General features: G+C 44.2%; 2 protein-coding genes across 5 annotated transcripts; both read left to right on the top strand.

Moving 5' to 3' along the window:
- The first annotated feature begins 225 nt into the window (after window positions 1-225).
- On the top strand, window positions 226-3,477 carry LOC115595426 (aldo-keto reductase family 1 member D1-like). The gene is made up of 9 exons (XM_030439905.1): window positions 226-465; window positions 616-783; window positions 886-1,002; window positions 1,411-1,488; window positions 1,791-1,913; window positions 2,169-2,278; window positions 2,435-2,600; window positions 3,004-3,086; window positions 3,170-3,477. Exons 1-9 carry the CDS (start codon window positions 367-369, stop codon window positions 3,210-3,212), a joined length of 987 nt encoding a protein of 328 aa, XP_030295765.1. The 5' UTR covers window positions 226-366; the 3' UTR covers window positions 3,213-3,477.
- A 578-nt stretch (window positions 3,478-4,055) lies between these two features.
- kdm5a (lysine demethylase 5A) lies at window positions 4,056-22,206 on the top strand. 4 transcript variants are annotated; one of them, XM_030439903.1, is made up of 30 exons: window positions 4,056-4,643; window positions 4,973-5,310; window positions 6,109-6,186; window positions 6,642-6,764; window positions 6,916-7,086; window positions 7,499-7,684; window positions 8,607-8,685; window positions 8,782-8,873; window positions 8,977-9,144; window positions 9,256-9,375; window positions 9,546-9,704; window positions 11,896-12,077; window positions 12,205-12,367; window positions 12,460-12,579; window positions 12,671-12,865; window positions 12,998-13,179; window positions 13,306-13,430; window positions 13,542-13,692; window positions 13,805-13,925; window positions 14,055-14,231; window positions 14,324-14,502; window positions 15,102-15,240; window positions 15,366-15,545; window positions 15,780-16,340; window positions 16,455-16,613; window positions 17,060-17,188; window positions 17,285-17,432; window positions 17,524-17,744; window positions 17,901-18,371; window positions 21,317-22,206. In XM_030439903.1, the coding sequence occupies exons 2-30, from the start codon at window positions 5,164-5,166 to the stop codon at window positions 21,650-21,652; spliced, it is 5,262 nt and encodes a 1,753-aa protein (XP_030295763.1). In that variant the 5' UTR covers window positions 4,056-4,643; window positions 4,973-5,163; the 3' UTR covers window positions 21,653-22,206. The 4 variants fall into 4 exon arrangements, with proteins under 4 accessions (XP_030295763.1, XP_030295762.1, XP_030295764.1 ...); XM_030439902.1 differs by having other exon boundaries at window positions 4,056-4,859; XM_030439904.1 differs by having other exon boundaries at window positions 4,056-5,310; window positions 8,986-9,144.
- Window positions 22,207-23,234: the final 1,028 nt, after the last annotated feature.

Raw genomic sequence — 23,234 nt, 5'->3', positions numbered from 1 at the left:
GGCCAAACTACATCTGGAGACGGACAACTTAGAATTTGATCTTTTTTAAACAGTGTCCCGTGACATGTGATTAATACCAAGTGAAAATACTTACCGGTTTTTTTTTTTTGTTTTTTGTTTTTTTTTCATCTATTAAACTAATTATTTAAACGTGGATGCGTTAGACACGTTTTTGTTTGGTTTATCACTTCTGTGCCGGTCTGTGGGGGGCTGATCTTTCTACCTGGGAGGAGTCTCGGTGGAGGTTTAAGTGCAAAAGGACATATGTTATTATCTGTGGACGGTTGTTTTGTATGATCCTCGGCCTGGGGGTTGACTAGGCACACGAGCAGCAGAAGCAGCACCGGGAAAATTTGTCACACTTTGATGATCATGGATTTGACAGCTGAGAGCCACTCCATCCCTTTGAGTGATGGAAACAGCATACCTTTAATTGGACTTGGAACTTATGCAGATCCCCGCACGGTAAGACACATTGTTGAGCCAAGGTAGCTTGTGGTAAGACATTAATTAACAATAGCACTGCATGTGTACATAAAAACAGTACACTGTTCAGTCTGTGGCACTTGGTGTCCTTAAGGCAAAATGTAATGTCTCATGTGGTGTTTTTTATAGACGCCTAAAGGAACTTCATGTGACTCAGTCAAATTGGCTATTGAAACTGGATACAGACACTTTGATGGTGCCCTGGTCTACTTCAATGAACATGAGGTGGGACAAGCTATAAGGGAGAAAATTGCAGATGGAACTGTAAAGAGAGAGGACATCTTTTACTGTGGAAAGGTTTGGAGAGTGCTTTAAGAGTTAATTAAAGTTTATTAGCTGCAAAGTGACTGCTGGACTTTTGCCACAACTAATGCCTTTTCAACTGCACCGATCATACAGCTGTGGAACACGTTCCATCCCCCAGATCTGGTACGCCCAGCTTTGGAGAGGACGTTGAAGACATTACAGTTGGACTATGTTGATCTCTACATTGTCGAAATGCCCACAGCCTTCAAGGTAAACATGTATACATTAAAGGTGCACTAGGTAGTTTTGGGCAATAATCTTTCCTCAGAAGAGAAAGATCTTCACTGACTGATATTTTATACCTCAACAAACTAAACTGACCTCACAGAACAATGCAGTTCCATATTGTTTTGCTTTGTTTATATGTGACGGACCCTGCCACAGCTTTCTAGCTTCAAACAGTGTTCTGGGGACTTTATTTTCCTCTGGGAACAGCTTGTTTATTCAGTTACGGAAAAACGTAAGTATTTCTGAGTTTGATTCTTCTCCAAAACTACATAGTGCCCCTTTAAAAAGATACCTGTTGAAATTATGATACAGCATTTTACTGTCTTTTTTTTGTTTAACTTGATCAATAGTCACTCCCATTAGTAATAACAATGTTATTATTTTCTAAAGCCAGGAGACACATTTTTCCCCAAGGATGAGAATGGGAAGCACATATATCACGAGACAGATCTCCGTGCCACATGGGAGGTGAGACTTGTTGACTCGCAGTCAAGAATATAAAGACTTATCTTTTATGTCACTGATGGACAAGATTGATTATAAGTGAAAATTTCACGTTAGGCTGACATTTGCCGCCTATAATGTCACATGCAGAGAGAGATAAATAATTCTAGTCATTCACTGAAGTAGTACACTTAAGGTCAAGAACCTTAATCACATTACCTTGGCAGTACACTGTGTTGTGCACTTATAGTCACATTCTGTTTAAAGTTCAAAGTCTAATTTGTTACTTTCTGCCTTTTTTTTTTTTTCTTTTTACACCTGGACAGGCATTGGAGGCTTGCAAAGATGCCGGACTAGTAAAGTCTCTCGGCGTATCCAACTTCAATAAGAGACAACTAGAGTTAATCCTCAACAAACCTGGGCTGAAACACAAGCCTGTGTCAAACCAGGTACAGACAATGTCGTAATAATGAAATAAAAATTGACCTTTGGATTACCATTACAAGCAACGGCCCAAGTTATTGTCTTGTAATTATATTCTGAACAATTGAACAGAAATCTTTTCACAAAACTGTAAAGATGCCCTTAAGAAAACTGATAATATGTGATAATAAGGACTTATGCAGCGCACAAGACTCACTAAACGAAGCATTCAGTCTATTTCCATCAACTTACAAACACGATCTGTGCTTTTTTAACCACAGGTTGAATGCCATCCCTATTTCACCCAGCCAAAGTTGATGGAGTACTGCAAGCAGCATGATATTGTCATTGTGGGATACAGCCCCTTGGGAACATCGAGAGATGCATCCTGGTATGCGAGAAATGTGTACTTATCACATTCAGTTAATGTGTAACTAATCCTAGCAAATAAAAGACGCTGTGTCCTTGGCTTAAAGCGCTAAAACGTTGCACTAGGAAACACTGTAAAATCTGTCGTTTGCTGTGTCCTGCGAAACCGTCTCCACAGGGTAAATCTTAAATGCCCCCCATTGTTGGAAGATGAGCTCCTGGTATCAGTTGGTAAAAAGTATAACAAGACCACAGCCCAGGTGGCCTTGAGGTTCAATCTGCAGAGAGGAGTGGTGGTCATCCCGAAGAGCTTCAGCCCTGCTCGCATCAAGGAGAACTTTCAGGTTTGTGTGTGTGTGGCGCAGTTCAGGCAGCAAATCACATCAGCGTGCTGTGCAGTGGCGGTTCTAGACCAGTTTTAATAGGGGGGCCAGGTTGGGGCCGGCTTTTTTGTTAGGGGGCACATACAACCCGGAAAAAAGGATAAATCCCTCATTCAGACAAAGCAGTGTTTACAATTTCAGCAATTGGTAGTAAACTGCTGAGACACTTTATTTCTGCCTTTCCCTTCATTGCAAGAAATCTGTCACTGTATTATTAATGCAAACTCCCTGTCAGGGGGGCCACAGGGGGGTCCAGACTCAGAGTTACAGGGGCACTGGCCCCTGTTGGCCCCCCTAGAACCGCCCCTGGTGCTGTGTGTAAGATAGGAAATGCATTTCAAAATGTTCTGTGGTCGATCTGCAGATATTCGACTTCTCTCTTTCTGAGGCCGAGATGAAGGCAATCGAGGGACTCAACAAGAATATTCGCTTTGTGGAGCTTCTCATGTGAGTACGGCGTGTAGCAGCCCAGTGATGTTTTCTTCCTGTGATAAATAAATGATTACAATTTCTCCTCTCTGTCTCAACAGGTGGTCCGATCATCCAGAGTATCCGTTTCATGATGACTACTAGACGCCACAGATATCAAGACTTCATTTAAGTGTGACCGAAGGAGTTGCCTCGCTCACTTTGTTGCTTTTAGAACACTGTGTGCCTTAACTCAAAAATAATTGTATTGTACATTTCATGAAACATTTCAGATTGATACACTATATGTGTTGATTCATGGCAATATATGTTTGATGAAAGTGACATTATCAAAGCAGGAAGGTGATTGTTTCAGTTGTGTTAATATTTCTTTGTATTGGCGAGTGATTTAAAGACAATTGGAAAACACTGTTCTCAGCCTCGGTTCTTTTTTAGACAACCCCTACAGTCCCGACGGAAATGGAGGATGAGTGCCGTAGTATATGATTGTAACCCGGTCTAGAAACACTGGCAATAGTTAGATTGGCGATTATTGTTAAATATATATTACGAATATGACATTTTAAGCTGAGTCGTGAAGCAAGGTTACATAATATATTCGGTTACGTTTCACACTTGCAATCTAACCTGTAAAAAGGATGCTGAGTTGAGGTGCTGTAGGAAATATTAAAATCACGCCTGTTGAACATGTTATTGGTACTAAAGATTGCCAGAGTCTTTTGAAATTCCGCGGTTTCTTAGATGTGGTGTTTTGATAGTAGACATAGACTATTAGCAAGGGCAATGAAAAATCATGCAACCCCACATTAGCATTGGCTTGCTAACTGTGTCCTTAATTACCACCTAAATGTCATTGTCTCTCCTTATCGCACGGAAACAACGCACAATAGCAGCAGTATATCGTTGTTTTCTGATGCAAGTTGTCGACAATTGCTGTTAAAAGGCAAATGCCACCTTTCATAAAATCTGCGACCTCGGAAGTTTTTTAAGTTTCCGAGCGTTCATGAAGGCATCATAACAGCTCTCCCAACCTTGCTAGTTGTAGCTAGCCCGCTAGCTAATGCGGATACAGTACCTACAGACGACGTTAAATTATACGGAAAGTGACACGCGGTGAAACAAAGCAAAACGAGTATTGCCCCTTTTCTATGTAATTCAGACTGGCATATTCAAGCCATGGCGGACTGTGCTGTTCGTCCGACTTTCTCAGCTAATGTGAATGTTAGCTGCGCAACGGGCAGCCGTAGCTAGCTAAGCTGATATTAGCCAACCAAGTTAGCCGTGTGCTAGTTTTCCACTGCCTCAAATGCTTCAATGAATGGGGGGTTGTTGCACGGAGTGAGGACGCCAATCAACAATGTACGCTTGCTGCTGCTAGCCTCCTCCGTGTTGTGGTCCAGCTTGGCTACCAGGGACTCGAAGTGGAAGTAAAGCCTAAGGAATTATCTAGGGAAGCCCGACGAGCGAGCGTGATCACGTTAGCTAATGAACACTACCAGCTTGCCACAGGACTTAGCCAACCGTGGATAACTTTGTTGGAAATGCATCATCGCGAAGAAATCATGCACTATCCAGGTACAGAGACGTAGCAATAGCGATGTTAGCTTGCGTAACATAATATCGCAGCCAACACTGTACAGCCGGAGTATTTTTGTTTTGTGTTTACAAACTTATTTTCAAATTGTGTGATCATCCCTGGCCCGAGTCCTCACTGCAGGGTTGGTTATTTTGAAGTTGTCGTCTGTGAGAAGGAATGATGGCGTTTCGGACTGACCCTGCCCTCCGTCCCAGGTAGGGGAGTGGTGGCGAAGACACCCCGGCCTGGCTTGGCCCGCTGTTTCGCGGATGATGGCAAAACATTGATCAGCTTTGTTGTTGTATTAATGCATTCACTTTCAAACCAGATCATGATTCGCCATGGCGACTGGGATGGCCTGCCATTGAAGTGATTTGTTATTCGAAGGATCATGATGGACACGGAGGAAGTTCCCCAAGACGAGAATTATTGGAAATAATCATGGACTGTTGAGCTCAACTCGGTGCAATTTTTATCAGTTATTATTTTTGAAGACTGTTTCACTGGCGCCACACCGACATGTCTGCGTTTGCCGAGTTCGTCCCCCCTCCTGAATGCCCGGTTTTTGAGCCGAGTTGGGAGGATTTCTCGGATCCTTTAGGATTTATCAACAAGATCCGACCCATCGCAGAGAAAACGGGCATCTGCAAGATCCGGCCCCCCGAGGTAAACTCACATATCATTTCAAACATAGGATTACAGTGTGCGAGAATTTACCTGTTATGCTCCTACGTAGGTATTGCTGGATTATCGGGGCCTGCGTGTATTTTGCGTTAGGCAACGACATTACTACGTTAGTTACCATCACTCTAATAGAGGTCAAATAAGATTAATTTCTTTGCACTCAACTGTACATCTTTTGCACTTGGGTGATATTGTGTTTCGCCTGTTGTCCGGAAAAGTTCAGGAAAGGAGAAATAAATTCAACAGTTCCGATTACACTTGCTTTGTTTTTATTTTCTTCGTGGCTAGCTAAGTTACACTACAGTGACTGTACCACGTTAGCTGCGAAGATGCGACATCGGGCCACATGCAGGCCTGTCGCTCCTGTCACACCGTAACACCATGTTTATGTCATGTTAAATACACATGCAAGTCAACATTTTTATTTGTTTTTTAACTTTTAGGCCAACTGTTGGGCTGTGTCTGTGTGACCAAACAAAGCGCTGCTATCCCTTCAAAATAGTCTGAATAACATGTTGAAAATATTTTTTTTATTGTTTATTATTTATGCCAAGGTAGCCCTGTACAAAAATAGCCTGAACTGAACTTTTCAAGCAGTATGAGCAGTGGTATTTTGTTGTTATTATTTATTACCCATAATCTCTGTTAATAAGCTCAGCTCATGAGCCCCCCCCCCCCCCCAAGAAATGATGATTTTCTGCCAAGTTGCTATATTGTTGCCATCCTCAGTGTTGATGTTGCTCTCGGAAAAGTCACTGTGTCCAATTTCTTGTCTGTCAGGATTGGCAGCCTCCCTTCGCCTGTGACGTACGCAATTTCCGCTTCACGCCTCGAGTACAAAGACTTAATGAACTTGAGGTGAGTTTGACAAAGACACCAGGTGTCCCAGGATTTGCTTTAATAAAGAACATGAAGAACATTCAGAAGGAAAACATGTATTTTAGAAAGTTTCTGTTTTAGTTTTTTGATTGACACACAAACTGTAAGCCCTTTCAAGATGGGTACACAGACTGAGCTCTCACCTTTCTTAGACTTGCTGAGATGTGTGTGTGTGTGTGTGTGTGTGTGTGTGTGTGTTTTCGAGCCCTCTGTGCCCTTCTTATGTTCAATGTAAAGTGAGAGCAGCCGAACAGCTCCAGTATTGGATTAAAGGTTTTCACATAACCAGAGAAGTATGGTGGTGTGTCAGAGTGCGGCCATTCAAACATCATTTTTGCCTGAGGTGTCCAGTGTGCATAAAAGCAGAGCATTGGTCCCCTGCATTCACAGTCTGTCCTCTCTCTCTCCCTCTCTCTCTCCCCCTCTATTTCCAGGCCCTCACACGGGTTAAGCTCAACTTTCTGGATCAAATCGCAAAGTTCTGGGAGCTGCAGGGATCCAAGATCCGCTTCCCTCACGTGGAGAGAAAGGTTTTGGACCTCTACCAGCTCAGCAAGGTAAAACTCAATCAGATCAGTTTTGGATTGTCTTTTATTAACTGTTTGTTTTGTTTTTTGTTTTGTTTGAACAAATTACAATAACATTTATTTTTAATCAGTGGTTTTGTCCATCTCGCTAGTTTAAAAAAAGGATGCTTGTGTGTTTCAGATTGTGTCATCAGAGGGCGGCTTCGAGACAGTGTGCAAAGAGAAGAGATGGTCCAAGGTGGCCAGCCGAATGGGCTTCCCACCCGGGAAAGGCACCGGCTCGCTGCTGCGCTCACACTATGAGAGGATCCTTTATCCGTATGAACTCTTCCAGTCTGGGGCCACGCTGACTGTGAGTGGTGCTGAGTTAACATAGACCGGCTAACACAGTTTGAGCACGCGTCATACAGCTGCACAGTAGCATTATGGAGGTATACTGACAAAAATAACAAGCCCTTTATGGAAGCAAGTGTAATCACAATTTCATTGTTAACCTAAATCTTCTGCATTCCTTTGCTCTGGGCATTCATTTATACCATTTTACATTCAATATACAAAATCATAACTGTTTATCCCCCATTGAGCTTTATCTCTTTTGGCTGTTACCAGCATAGTTTCAACCAAACTTCACCAAACCAAACATGTTACCATATGATTTGGACAAAGTGTCACAGTATATATAATAGCCATGATTTTTCAAAGCCTGGAATCATTTTCAAAGGTTTCCAAAAATCTCTAATTTCATTCCATTCCACTACTTTCAGGGCATCCAGCGGCTATACGACGAAGGGGACGACGGGGAAGAGGTAGATGAGGGAATGGGTGAGGAGGCGATGGAGGAAGATGAGCAGGATGAGGAGGAGGACAAGGAGAAAGATGGGGAGAGTGACGGAATGCAAACCAAACACCGGCTTCTGCCTGAGAGACGCTCCAGGCGCCTAAAATCCGAGGTAAACGGGGGGGGGGGGGAAACTAGGGGAAGTGTTTTGCTACAATTGTAGTAGCTGAGTAGATAAGGTGAAGTAGGATACAGTACAGAAGGTTTATACATTTGATCATCTGATCTTGAAAGTGTAATAAGCTGTTTTACATAACTGATTTTGTTGAATGGAATTTTGATAAATCCTTGTGTGCTCGGTTTTCAATTTAAGCCGTTTGCAAACAATGTTATTTCATCATAGCACTCATTCCCCGCCCTTTATTCCTCTCACATCCTTTGCTTTAAAGGGACAGTTCACCCTAAAATACATAACAAACATAAACATACATACATGCATATTAATCTTTAGTGCTCTTCATCCATCTAGATTGCTGAGTTTTGACAATATTGACTGTAGAGATGTCTGCCTTCAATCAAATATTACGGCACTAGATGAAACTTGGCTTGTGGTGCTCAAAAAATATAAATAAAGTAATTCCACATAAATCATTTTACAACAAGGTCTGTGGATTATCTTGAGTAACCATGTCAAATATATATATATATATATATATATATATATATATATATATATATATATATATATATATATATATATATATATATATATATATATATATATATATATATATATATATATATATATATATATATATATATATATGTTTTTGTTTTTTTGTTTTTGCACTTCATGCAGAACAAGCTGGTTGATACCTTAAAGCAAAAACGACCTAGAAGGATATATAGCAAGAGGAAAGATAATTTTTTAAATTTTGGCATGAACTGTCCCTTTAAGGATCCCTCTCCCTTTCCAGATCCCCAGCTGTGGCAGACATTCTCCCCAGAGGCTGTGTAACATTTGGCCTTTCAGCAGGATCACTGTTTGACAGTCTGCTGTTGTTGCTGATGTTGTTGTTGTTCTTCTTCTCTAGAGGGAAAACAAGGAGCCAAAAGGTCTGAAGATCTTTGGTACGAGTCCCAAGATGGTCGGCTTGGAGATCGTATCAGCGGGTGAGGATCATTTTTGGTCGACCCGTATTTTCACACGTGGTAACGGGGTGAGTGTTTCTGTCCTTACACCGGCACTTTTTTTTCTCTTTCGCTCAGATGATGGGTTCAACAAGAAGCAGCGTCACCTCAAAGCCCAGGCCTTTGCCATCAAAATGAGACCCCGCAAGGAAACCCTTGAGGTCAACTTTGTGAGTGTCAGCTTATTATGATCGGCATTTTCCTGAGGTGTGGTGCTTTGTATATCTTGGAGAAACAGCATGCGTGACCTTCTCTTTGTGTTCCGTGTTTCTGATCCCCCAGATCGACCTCTACCTCTGCCTGGTCTGCGGACGGGGCGACGAGGAGGACCGGCTCCTGCTGTGTGACGGCTGTGACGACAGCTACCACACCTTCTGTCTGATCCCGCCTCTACAGGACGTGCCCAAAGGAGACTGGCGCTGCCCGAAGTGTGTCGCTGAGGTATGGCTTCAACACTGTAGAATCGTAACTAATTAATTAATCTTTCCTTGAGATATTTAATCTTCTTCACTTGATGTAAATTATACTGAATGTGTCCATCTACCCTCACAGGAGTGCAGTAAGCCCAGAGAGGCATTTGGCTTCGAGCAGGCAGTGAGAGAGTACAGTCTCCAGAGTTTTGGAGAAATGTCTGACCAGTTCAAGTCCGACTACTTCAACATGCCTGTTCATGTACGTAAAATTCCCCCAGAGTATTATGTATACCGTTACATGGACGACTTTTCATCATCTGCCTGTCACACTCTCTGCTTTTACAATTGTAGGTTAAATGTGTTGCTAACAGGCTTTTCAGTGTTGAGATAATGCATAGGGAGTTCATTATTTCCCCCTTGTGCCCCCAGATGGTCCCCACAGAGTTGGTGGAAAAAGAGTTCTGGCGCCTGGTAAGCAGCATTGAGGAGGACGTCATCGTGGAGTACGGAGCTGACATCAGCTCCAAGGAGGTGGGCAGCGGATTTCCTGTCAGGGACGGTAAAAGGAGGCTGCTGGGAGATGAGGAGGTGAGTTCGTTGATCTCTTTAAGTTTTAACTGGACTAACCTCTATTAGAGATGCACCGATCGATCGGCAACTGATCACAATCGGCCGATAATGCCCCTATCGTTTTTGATCGGAGTTCTCAAAATAGATCAAATCAGGCCGATCAGATGACGTTTCAATATAGAGACAGTGCATTGACTGCATGCAGGGTGGCCTTGACGCAGCGTGAAAAAAACCTCATCGTACGGCCACAGTGGCCTCTGTGCCCCTGGCCCGGCCCCGGTCAGCGTAGCGGGCTTGCCTTGAATTACAGCCACCTGAGTGCACAGTAGTCACTCACAGTAACTTCAGTGAGTCCGCGGTTCGCTCAGGTGGAGTCTCATCATCACGATGATCTCACGTGAAAGCCTCTCAAACAGCAGCAGCGTCTCAAAACAGAAATACGAAACTTACAGCACAGCGAGCGAGCGCAGCCGGTTTTGACATGATACGTAACTGACTTATGTGGTAGGATTTAGTTTGGTAAAGTTGGAAATATATTCACAGATTCGAACTTCCCGGATCAATAACTCATAAGTGAAACCTTGTTAAAACACAAACGACGGGTCTTTCCTACCGTAGTGAGGAAGACAACGAGCTACAACCGTATTTTCATCTAAACGAGTGTCTGGACATTAACTCTGGTCTGTATGGTCAGCCGTCTGGGAGACGAGGGCGCAGGGACCGTCTACAAAGTGCAACACTGAAAAGAGAAACTACAAAGAAATTCAATAACTTCACTATTATTCAGAGTGTAGTGTCACCAAAATCACTCCACACATCAGTGGTCTCCTGCTGGTTATTCTACAATTTTTTGTTTGGAACAAATGTGCTTTGCCATAATTTTGGGGAATTTCTATTGGGAGAAATATTCAATAACACTAATATTCAGTGTGGTGTCACAAAAATCACCTTACCCTAACCCTACTTAACAAAAACTACTTTCTAATGTAACTTTAACTTGATTTTGGTATTAGAAAATGTCTTATAAATTAGGATGTTATGGTATCACTCTGAAAGGTAAATCAACAAATTTTACTCAGTGGCCTTTGTGCCCTGTCATGTGGCCTTGGTGTCCCTGAAAACAAAAGTGCAGGCCAAATGGACTTGCCCCTAAAATGACAAAATTCCCACCCTGACTGCATGCATTCCCACTAGTAATCTACAGTTACTCTATGTAAGCTGAGTCCAAGTTGTCTCTAAGAGTCTCTAGAGTGTGAAATATTGCACATTGCCTCAGCCTGCAATAAAACGGTGGTCAATTCATGATACTTTCTCATCTCCTAATTTTTATACTTAATAATACAATGTCAATGTTGTGTAAGAAGAATCATTAATTAAATATATGAAAGTTACACAAGACAACAATATAGAAGAATTTATGGATTTGACGCTGTGATCGGTGATCGGCAATATCAGGATCGGCAGATACTGCTTTTGGTGATCGGTGATCGGCCCCAAAAATCCTGATCGGTGCATCTCTAACCTCTATTGAAGAGGTCTTACGTTTTTCACATCTTGTTTTAGAATATGACTTATTGTACTTTTCAACTCTTAAGAGGACATGTAGTCTGCGCATATCACTTTGATCACCTCAGTTCATTATTTTCCGACATGTTCTGTGAGAGGGTTATAACCAGTGAAGTACATTTAATAAGGAGTCCCTTGTGTTCAAGAGACATTACCTGGGTCATTTTAATCATCAGACTTCCATCTTACAGATCCGTCAAAGGTTTTTTTTCTTGGGTGTCTGGCTTGTGTTCAAACTGAAAAAGTATGGCACCCGTCTGGTATCAAACAATCTCTTATTTCGGCTAAACGGTGTATCAAAATATGTTTTTTGTAAAAAGAAATGGGAGAGAAGTCGACGATGCAGTAATAGAAACTTAGTTCATATTTAATCTGCATGGCTTAATTTACAGTTTGGTCTGAGTTTGACCTCTGTATCTGTATCTGAGTGAGGAAGTGTAATCTGATTTTTGATGGAAATGAGCTTGGAGCTCTGAGTACAGGCAACACGGAGGGATGTTTAACATAGTTGATTTGCATTTACTACCCACATTGTAATTTTACAAATCTCGTTGAAAATTGTCAAAGTTTCCCTTAAAGTAAAAGCATGACATTTGCCTTGAAGTGAAAGAATAAAAAAATACTTTGTTCCCTCTCCCGTTAGGAGTATGCCAACTCAGGCTGGAACCTGAACAACATGCCAGTGCTGGAGCAGTCGGTGCTCACCCACATAAATGTGGACATCTCGGGTATGAAGGTGCCCTGGCTCTACGTGGGCATGTGCTTCTCCTCTTTCTGTTGGCACATCGAGGATCACTGGAGTTACTCCATCAACTTCCTGCATTGGTGAGACTCAACAAAGGATGTTCAAGAATTTATCACAGTCTGACGATTAAAATAGTAAAGTTTTTTGCTGTCCCAGTTGTGTGTCGCTCTGGTGTATTTAATGTTAATTTATCCGTCTGTTCTCCAGGGGGGAACCTAAGACCTGGTATGGAGTGCCGGCCTCTGCAGCAGAGCAGCTGGAGGCCGTTATGAAAAAGTTGGCTCCAGAGCTGTTTGACTCCCAGCCTGACCTCCTGCATCAACTGGTCACCATCATGAATCCTAATGTCCTCATGGAGCACGGCGTCCCTGTGTGTAATCTGAGCATTCATCTTTGTATATCTGATAAGATTTTTGTCCATGCTGATTATTAGTTATATTTCTGTGCGTATTTTCCCCTCAGGTGTACAGGACCAATCAGTGTGCGGGGGAGTTTGTGGTCACCTTCCCCAGGGCCTACCACAGCGGCTTCAACCAGGGCTACAACTTTGCAGAGGCTGTTAACTTCTGCACCGCTGACTGGGTGAGGGGAAGCAAATCCTTCTGCCGATAATAAAGAAAATCTTTTTTTCCTTGAATGTGTTTGTTCATCTTTCTCGAATGCCCTCCCCTAGCTACCCATGGGTCGCCAGTGCGTGGCCCATTACCGACGCCTCCACCGCTACTGTGTCTTCTCTCACGAGGAGCTGCTGTGCAAGATGGCTGCTGATCCAGAGAGCCTTGACGTGGAGTTGGCTGCTGCCGTCTTCAAGGAAATGGGCGATATGATGGAGGAGGAGACGAAACTCAGACAGGCTGTCCAAGAAAAAGTGAGTTACTCATTTTTGGTTTGGTTTGTTTTTGCATGTAAAAGGAACCTTACCTTTTTTTAAAAATGTAATTGCCTCAACTTGTGCTTATTTTTGTATTTTGCATCACTTCTATTTCCTCTTTCTCTACAGGGGGTGCTGTCCTCAGAGCAGGAGGTGTTTGAACTTTTACCTGACGATGAGCGACAGTGTCACAAGTGTAAGACGACCTGTTTCCTGTCTGCGCTGACCTGCTCCTGCAGCCCCGATCGACTGGTCTGTCTCCACCATGCAGCAGATCTCTGCGACTGCCCACACGGCAATAAGTGTCTTCGGTGAGAGATCTGTCAATAAAGAGAATTTGTCACGGCCTAAATTTGATTCTTTCAGGCTTGGATTGATAGATTTACTTGACCACACACACCACATTCTCAAGTCGATATCTGCGCAATATTTTTCAGGTATCGTTATGATCTGGAGGAGTTTCCGTCCATGCTTTACGGGGTCAAAACACGGGCTCAGTCTTATGACACCTGGTCGAAGAGGGTCACGGAGGCCTTGGCTGCCGATCAGAAAAGCAAGAAAGGTTTTAGACTTTAGTTCTTCTGCAATTGTGAAAAAATTGCCCAACAAATGGTTGCCTTTTGGTAGCGATGTCTGTTTGTACCATTGCTCAACTGTTTTGTTCGTCTCATAGATCTTATCGAGCTTAAAGTTTTGCTGGAGGATGCAGAGGACAGGAAGTATCCAGAGAAAGCGTTGTTCCGCCGCCTGAGGGAGATGGTCAAAGAGGCGGAGACGTGCTCGTCTGTAGCTCAGCTGCTGCTTAGCCGCAAACAGAGGCACAGGTCAGCGGACATGAATACGCCTTAATGTAATCCAACAGACAAGTGATGTACTGATTGCCCAGCATGTACACAGTGTGCACTGACCCGTCTCTCTCTTTTCATGTGTATGCAGCAGTCGTCTGCGCTCTGAGAGCAGTCGTAACCGCACTAAACTGACGGTGGATGAGCTCAAGGCCTTTGTGGACCAGCTCTACAGGCTGCCCTGTATCATCAGCCAGGCCCGACAAGTCAAAGTGAGTCCCCTTAATTCCTTTATGCTTATGTAGTCCAAACTTAGTGTCTCTTTCCTTTTTGTTACCTTCCCTCTATAAATCACCTGCTTTTCATCACCGCAAAACTTGTGCTTGACTTTTTACTCCCAGGAGTTACTAGAGAACGTGGAGGACTTCCACGAGCGAGCCCAGGTGGCGCTGTCGGACCAGATGCCCGATTCCTCTAAGCTGCAGGCATTGTTGGATCTGGGTAGCGGCCTGGACGTAGAGCTGCCAGAGCTCCCTCGATTGAAACAGGAGCTCCAGCAGGCCCGCTGGCTCGACGAGGTGGGCTCACCCTTATTCACCCTCAACCTGTTTTGTCTGAGTTGTTGTAATTCTAGCCTCGCGTGACATGTGCTGTCCTCATCATGTCTCAGGTGCGTGTTACCCTGGCTGAGCCTCACCGTGTCACCCTGGAGCTCATGAAGAGGCTGATAGACTCTGGGGTGGGCCTGGCTCCCCATCACGCTGTAGAGAAAGCCATGGCCGAACTGCAGGAGATCCTCACGGTCTCAGAGAGATGGGAGGATAAGGCCCGCGCCTGCCTGCAAGCCAGGTAAGAACACATTCGCAGTTTTCCACAGTTGTGATCGTAACTTAATGAATGACAGGTTTTATACAAGTCTTCAAAGTCTCGATTTTTCAACATCTGGTGTTTTGTCTACACGATCACCCATACTCAAACAAAAAGTGACCATGTACATAATTCCTGTGGGTATAAAAGAACCCTATAAAGTGGATTTTCTTGATAGTGTTTGTAGTAGTAATTTAGATGTGATGATAAAGAGTTGGAAAGTCTGGAGATGGGGCGCCCTTTTGCTCAGTAGGTTGCGCAGGCGTCCCCTGTACAGAGGCTTTGTCCTCGCTACAGCGGACCCGGGTTCGACTCCCGGCCTGGGGACCATCTGCTGCATGTCACTCCCCGTCTCTCTCACCCTGTTTCCTGTCATATCTTCAGCTGTGCTATCAATAAAGCCATAAAGGCCAACAAAAATACTAAAAATTATTATTATTGTTATTATTTTTAAATGTTTGTTTAGGCTCCTTGAAATTATTTAAGATATGTGCTTTAATTTTGCTCAACAACAAAAAAAAATCTTATTAGCTGAGCCATACTTGAGCATCTAATGCCCGCCTGTCCTCATTTAACCCCAGACCTCGACACAGCATGGTTACCTTGGAGAGCATTGTCCTGGAAGCGAGGAACATCCCAGCATACCTGCCTAACATTTTAGCCCTACGAGAGGCCCTTCAGAAGGCGAAGGAGTGGACCGCTAAGGTGGAAGCCATTCAGGTATTTGTCTCAAGCCATGTGACCTTGAGATACTGTGTGACTTATCCCAGTCCTGTGGAAAAGGACATCCGTCTGTAAACTAACCGTCTCTAACCTTTCTCCGTCTGTGAATGCACCTCACACAGAGCGGCGGCAGCTATGCTTACCTGGAGCAGCTGGAGAGCCTGCTGGCCAGGGGTCGCTCCATACCCGTTCGGCTCGATCCGCTGGCCCAGGTGGAGTCTCAGGTGGCCGCAGCCCGAGCCTGGAGGGAAAGGACGGGACGCACCTTCCTCAAGAAGAACTCCACGTACACACTCCTCCAGGTGGGCCGTCGTTCAAAAGTTGATCTGATTCCCTCTGCTTCTCGGATCTATACATCTTAAAATTGAAGTCAAGACTGTGTAAATTGTGCTGTATTTGTACACTTGAATGCAAATAAGCGTTGTGAGTCTCCAGATCACATTTACTTTGTAACTTCAACGGTGGTACTATGTCTTGCACTAGTAGGATATTGATGAAGGTTATTTTGTCGATACCCTGCGTGTCTCTCCTTGAAGGTCCTCAGCCCTCGCGTGGATATCGGGATCTATGGCAACAGCAAGAGCAAGAGGAAACGTGTCAGAGAGCTCATGGAGAAGGAGAGAGGAGGCTTCGACCCAGATGCCCTGAGCGACCTGGAGGAAAGCCTGGAAGAGGTGCGAGACCCTTCAACTGTTGTAGCAGCCTTCAAAGCCAAAGAGCATAAAGAAGTGGAGTCCATCCACTCGCTCCGTGCCGCCAATTTAGCCAAGATGGCGATGGCAGACCGTATCGAGGAGGTCAAGTTCTGCTTGTGTCGAAAGACGGCCAGCGGCTTCATGCTGCAGTGCGAGCTTTGTAAGGACTGGTTCCACGGGGCGTGCGTGCCTCTGCCCAAGACGGGATCTCAGAAGAAGCTGGTCGTTGGTTGGCAGAGCAATAGCAAAGACTCCAAGTTCCTGTGTCCGCTGTGTCAGCGGTCGAGGAGGCCGAGATTAGAGACTATCCTGTCGCTGTTGGTGTCGCTGCAGAAGCTGCCGGTGCGTCTGCCTGAAGGAGAAGCCCTGCAGTGTTTGACAGAGAGGGCAATGAGCTGGCAGGTATGCATAAAAATCACTTTACGCATTATAGCTTATCAATATGGAACACTTCCACGCTTTGCTTTTGGTCTCTCCTGAATTCTCCCCTTAACACTCGTCCGACTGTCATACCAGGACCGAGCGCGCCAATCTCTGGCCACAGAGGAGCTGTCCTCAGCCCTGGCAAAGCTGTCTGTGCTGAGTCAGCGCATGGTGGAGCAGGCTGCCAGGGAGAAAACTGAGAAGATCATCAATGCCGAGCTGCAGAAAGCCGCTGCCAACCCTGACTTGCAGGTACTTCAGAGTCTTACCTCTCATCAAGTGTGGCGCCTCCTGCAACTTCAGAAGTAACCAGAAGAGGGCGCTAATTTGTGAACATAGAATAGACCACAAGATTGGATTGACATCCACAATGTGAAAAAGAGTGCAGGGAGTTACAGGCACCTGATGGCATTTTGTCTACTGGATATATGGATTGAAACGGATTTTTGTAAAATTAGAAGACAAAGTTATTTTTTCTGACGCGTCCTTTATTTACACCCCTTAATTACAGTTTTTGAAGGGTAATGATAAAAGAAGATGGCAGCTGTTTTGGTATTCTGTTTTTTAAGAAAGCCACAAAAAACATTAAAAGCACTACATACATGGACTGTGAAAGAAATCCAAATGATTTGTGACAAAGTCAATATAAGACACATCAGAGATGTTGAATATGTTTGTGTATCACTGTCCTTCCTCAGGGGCACATCCAGACTTTTCAGCAGTCAGGTTTCAGCAGAGCCGCATCGCCTCGCCAGTCTGTGGACTACGATGATGAGGAGACGGACTCAGACGAGGACATCAGGGAGACTTACGGTTATGACATGAAGGTACGCGAGGGCGGCAAGAAGTGATGCTGTTCAAGATCCCCTTAATCGAGCGAGATTTCTTATTCTCGCCTCTTGGTGCGTCTATTTGTGCTGCAGGACCCCGGTGAGGTGAAGCCTTACCTATTCTGCGATGAGGAGATTCCCGTGAAGTCTGAGGAGGTGGTCAGTCACATGTGGCCGGCCGCCACGCCTTCCTTCTGCGCTGAACACGCCTACTCGTCAGCCTCCAAGTCCTGTGTGCAAAGTGAGGGCAAAGTCACTGACTTAGTTTACGTCCGTTGCTTTGAGTCTGAAACGAATGTCTTCATGGCCTCATACTGAAATTTGCATTTCAGATGTGGGCACGCCCAGGAAGCAGCCCAGGAAGACCCCCCTGGTACCTCGCAGCCTGGAGCCGCCAGTGCTCGAACTGTCCCCGCAGGCGAAGGCCCAGCTGGAGGAGCTGATGATGCTGGGAGACCTGCTGGAGGTGTCCCTGGATGAAACCCAGCACATCTGGAGGATCCTGCAGGCCACGCACCCCCCGTCTGAGGAGAGATTCCTGCAGGTCATGGAGGTAGGGAGGTCATCCATTATGCAACATGATTGCACAGCTAGATAGAGACTTAACATTGGGTTTGGGTTGGTTCTGATTTTGTGAAAGATGCATAGATAGAGGTAAAGTTATGGGGGAAAAAAAATCTAATTTTGTTTTTTCCTGCCTTTTCTTCAGCCCGACGACTCTCTTATGGAGAAGCCGCTAAAGATCAAGCTCAAAGATTCCGAGAAGAAGAGAAAACGGAAGTTAGAAAGAGCGGAGCACCACCACATGTTGATGGCTGCGTCCGCCGGCGGGGCTTCGGCAATGGGCGACATGCGACCAGCGAAGTCAAAAGAGCTGAAAAGGGTGGGTCTGGAACTGGGTCTCGGGGGCAAACCCAAGAAGAAAAAACTCAAACTGAACCTGGACAAGAACCGAGAGATGAAGCAACTGGCCAAACGGTTAGCCAAGGAGGAGAAGGAGAGGAAGAGGAAGGAGAAGGCAGCGGCCAAGGCAGAGGCCATCAGGGAGGGGCTGGAGAAGAGAAAGGAGAAGAAGATTCTCGACATTCCCTCCAAGTACGACTGGTCCGGGGCTGAGGACTCCAATGATGAGAACGCTGTGTGTGCAGCTAAGAACTGCCAGAGACCCTGTAAAGACAAGGTGAGGACTCATCATGTCATTGGCCTCTATAGAGTATAATTGAGATTTGGTCCTTGAATATGTACTTTCCCCCAATTATCAGTCTGAGATTCAGCAGTTTAGATGGAGACTGTGTTGTCAAGAAGTTGTGTTGCAGTGAAAGAGGCTCAAGAGGTGAATCATAGATGAATGATGAACACAGCTACAGTTTAGCAATTAACAGAGGTCAAAGGCAACCATGTGACTGAGCATGAACTCAGAGACATGGCTTTAAATTAATATTTGAAAAATCATATTTAAAACATACAAACCTTTACTTGGAATATGGACACAATTCATGTGGTGATTATTAGCTTTATCTAATATACTGAAAAATCTAAACTTTCAGTCATAGCTTAAAATGTTGTCACTTCTGTCCCATTGAGTCAAAAACTGCCGCCACTAATTAATATTCACACGTTCAAGTAACTAACTGATGTTCCTCAATTTTGTAAAATAATAGGCAATTAAAGTAGATGTTAGTTGTATGCCAAATATGAAGCAGACAAAAGTAGCACGTCCTTTCACTGGAGAAGCTGGAACCAGAACATTTAGGCATTGTTTGCTGGTAAAACTTAAAGTTCTTCTAATCGACTTATCAGTTAATCAACTAGCTGTTTCTACTCTGAATATAATTTTCAAAATATACATTCTCTCAGTGAATATATCACACTGACAGGATTTGGATACCTTTCTGTCGTAATCGTTCACATATACAGTTAGACTGGACAGTTGTGAACCACAGATTCTAAATATGAGTTGTTTGAATACTTTGGAGAAATCATTCATCGGGCTGGACTATGGATCAAATCTATTAAGATTTGTATAAGGAAGGGCCTGTAGAGACATCTCACATCACGGAGCTCAGAGGCTTAATACTACTTTGGAACTCCCTTCCGCTGTGGGTAGAGGCTGCTAATAGAATTTAACATTTTCTGTATATTGTCTGTCATGGTAATGTCTGAAGTTTCAAGTTGGGGATTTCCTCTTGATCAGCAGTCCCATGTTCCGAGTTTGATGTGGAGTGCACGCTGACCTAATGAGATTAGACATGATGCTATGCGCCTTGACCATGATGTTGGTCGACTTGTGAGACCATGCGAGTTGGAAATTCTTGACCTCTCTCACTAACATCCCAGCCACGGAGGAGCAGGCAGTCAATTCTGGATGATACCTGCAAGACCTATAAACCTCCAGCCCATGTCCAGGTGAATGACACAGGGTTTGTGTGTTGGCTGAGTTAATACTGAACACCTCTCGAAGTGAAACTTCATGGAACTGAATATCAACAGCTGATAACAGCACTGGAACACCTTAAGGAGAGTTACACATAACGTATTAACAGGACACACGGATGTGGTCCTTCTCAGAGACAGCGCCGCAGACTGTCCTCCAAGTTAACCAGTGGCTAGTCTGATTCCTGTGTGTGTCCATGGGGGCAGCCAATCACAGCTGAGGAACTGGTAGGCATACTGCCCTGTGGGTGGAGTAAAGATGGTGAAATGATGAAGGTGCTGCTCTGAACTGGGCCACACAACACCTGATGCTGGGATGATGCATTTGCTAATTATAAAATCCAGAACACAAGGTCAGATCTGGTCAGGTGTGTGTTTAATGTTTGGTTATGATTGGTCTGGATATTTTGAAACTCTAAATCAAACAGTAATGTAAATATTTGCATCTGTCTCGATCACAGACTGGCGACCTGTCCAGGGGGCACCCTAGCTTTAGCCCAGTGCATGCTGGGAAGAGGCCCGTGCCCCTGCACCCTTGAACAGGATCACTTGAACTATAAGAAATATTTATAACAACATGACATAAAATCTGAGAGAAGTGGTTTTGGCCCTTTTCAATAAGAGTTCTTCATGGGAGATGGAAACTCCTTCTCTGAACAAGTTCTGATGTAGAACTTGAACTTGCATGATCGACGAGCCGTTTCTGCTCCGAGAGAAGAAATGGAGAATAATAGAAGATAAATACAGTCTCCTCATCGCTCTGTACAGATCACCGTTTGAGGTTCAGCCAGCACTATTTCTTTTCCTAGGATAGCAAAGAGATGACTTGCCATACTCTGCCTTTGATTGGTTAACCCTGATATTCTGACCCTAACTCAAACCAATAATCACTAATCATGTATACATGTACCCAACCAACAAAGGCAACAAGTACAAGCCAATCAGAGACAGTGTAGACAGATCGTTCCTTCATTAATCTATATGCAATTTATTCAACAATGAAAAAAGTGAGTTCGCTTTTGAAACGATATGGAACTTTTTCCTTAAACTCTTTTGTGTGTATGTGTAATCCTGTTTTCCTTAAATGATTATACATTTAAAACATTTCCCAAACCCATAACATAAATCGAATAATAATAACATCCGTCGATGGACGTCTCTAATGATTCGTCTTTCGAGTATCAAATGTTGTGTGACTTTCTGCTAGAGATGGCAGCATACAACCACAGTCATAAATGTATTTGCTGACTGAACAAATGTTGCAGTTTAGTGTATTTGTCCACCAGGTGTAGAACATGTTTGACTATAGCCTCCCAATGAAGTGCACTTATCAGAGAAGGAAGATGCAGAGGAAGAGAAGCAGTGGAGAGAGACATGATGTCATATGATGTTTGTTTCGCTCCATAGTAAAATAGCTGACAGTCCTTCATATGTGTGAACATGTCCCTGATCATTTACAGTCCTTCAGTGTTTGACTTTTGTTTTCAGTACATTAGATCGATCAAACAATGACAGACTTGGAGTTTTACTGTGCTGTTAAAATTTACACTCCAGTGATGTTTATCTGGAAGTTTGTGCTCTGCTTGACAAACCACTGTCACGTTTTTTTTTTTTTTAAATAACCATCCTAATGTTTCCTTGTTGCCCCTCCTTAATCCCCACTCACATGCCCGCCTTCGTGTCTATCTCCAGGTGGACTGGGTGCAGTGCGACGGCGGCTGCGACGAGTGGTTCCACCAGGTGTGCGTGGGTGTGTCGTGCGAAATGGCCGAGAACGAAGACTACATCTGCATGGACTGCTCCCGTAAAGCTGCCGGGGTGAGCCCGGGAGGAGGTGTGGCGATAACCGTGGAGGAGGTAGCGGAGGAGAGCGTGGTGGTGCTCGCGACGTCGATCGGCGTGCAGAGCCTGCCGCCGCCGTCTGTCGTGGCGTCGTGGTCTCACGCGCCTTCTGCCTCCCATCTAAACCCAGCAGCCTCACATCAGCAGCAGCATCAGCAGCAGCAAGAGCCTCAGCATGGAAGTTAGCGCTTACAACAACTACAATCCAGGCAAGACTGTACAGAATCTGAGGGACAAAAAGCTTTGGGGGGGGGAGGACAGGACAAACCAGAGGGTTTTTGTGTAACAGCCTGGATTATAGAGCACAAGAAAAGAAAAGTCCGACTGACATGCTCTCTCTCTGAGCGAGAAGATCTGTTGAATTGGCTGTTGGCATTCCGACAAGACTAAGTCCTACTACAGCAGTTTTAGGTTTAGAAACATCCCCCGAACAATAACAAGTCATCGGTACACTTACTTAAAACACCCACTTACTCCAGCCGTTGTATCCAGTGCAAACATGCAAATAAACAGACGTGTCCCCAGTCGTGTTTTACTGGACGTCCCCTCTGCCCTCCGCCTGGCTCCTCAGACAGTAACATCTCAATATGTAGGACTCCAGACTAGGAAAACACAAATGGTTGTAATGTAGTGGAATTATTTATAATGTACATACTTTTAAGCAATTAAAAAAAAAAATGAATTGTGGCTTTTTTGTTTTGTTTTCTCACCTTTAATAAACTATTCCTAGTCAAATGATCGATAATTGTGCTGTTTTTTTTCTTTGTGTGAATTTGCTTGTACGAGCCAGTTGTCCTTTCTTTCTTTATTCCAAATAAGAGATTGTCTTAAATTGTGCAAACAAAATGAAGCAAAAAAATTATTTGAAAAAGCAGAGTTTGAAGGTATTTTTGTGTCCTTTTTATTTGGCTGGAATGCCCGATTTTGACCCACCAATCATCCCGAGGCCTCTGCGGTGACTCGCTGATTGATTTCAAGTGGCAAGTTAAGCTTCACATTTCCTGTGTTACTCATTAAGCTCAATTAGAGGCGAGATGTCGAGGCATGTTGCTGAATTCCATGTTACATGTGTTTGTTCGAATCAATTATGTTTCCCGCAACATGCATGACTTCCCAAAGAGATGACCTTGTTTTTTTTCCTAGATAAAACTTCCAATCTTTGATTTCTTTTTCATGGCGGGATCGGAAAAAGCATCAGTTTTACGGGATTTCTACATCAGCCTCTGAATTTGCAGGGGAGGGGTGTGGGTGGGGGCTTGGTGGAGGGCTGTGCTGATGTCAACTTCTAACTCAACCAAGTCGAATCCGGTGTGAACTGACCGCAGCTGCTTTTCCTGACTCACCTCTGTCACCGCTTTGACCGGGGAGAGTCAGAAAATATGCAGTCACGAGGGGCTGCGAGGCATCAACACAATGAAAAGTAATGGCACATAATAGCTTTAACGACTGCAACAGTCTGCGCAGTCATCTTGTACTGTTACATCTTCATCACCTGTAATTTGTTGTGTTGACTGAGTGGAATCCATGCGTGAAAATGTAGTTCGGAGTCTTAAAGGGGCATTATGTAGTTTTGTAAAAGAAATTAAAACCCCAAATTTTTATATCCTCAACATTAATGAGGAAATACAAACTCAGGAATACATATATTTTCCATAACTGAATAAACAAGCTGTTCTCAGAGGAAAATAAGGTGTCGAGAACGCAGTGCGAAGTTAGAAAGGTGGCAGGGTCCGCCATATATAAACAGTGAAACAGTATGAAACAGTGT

This window comes from Sparus aurata, chromosome 14, assembly GCF_900880675.1.
Source record: "Sparus aurata chromosome 14, fSpaAur1.1, whole genome shotgun sequence".
NCBI lineage: Eukaryota > Metazoa > Chordata > Actinopteri > Spariformes > Sparidae > Sparus > Sparus aurata.
This window is presented reverse-complemented; position numbering and strand designations above follow the sequence as displayed.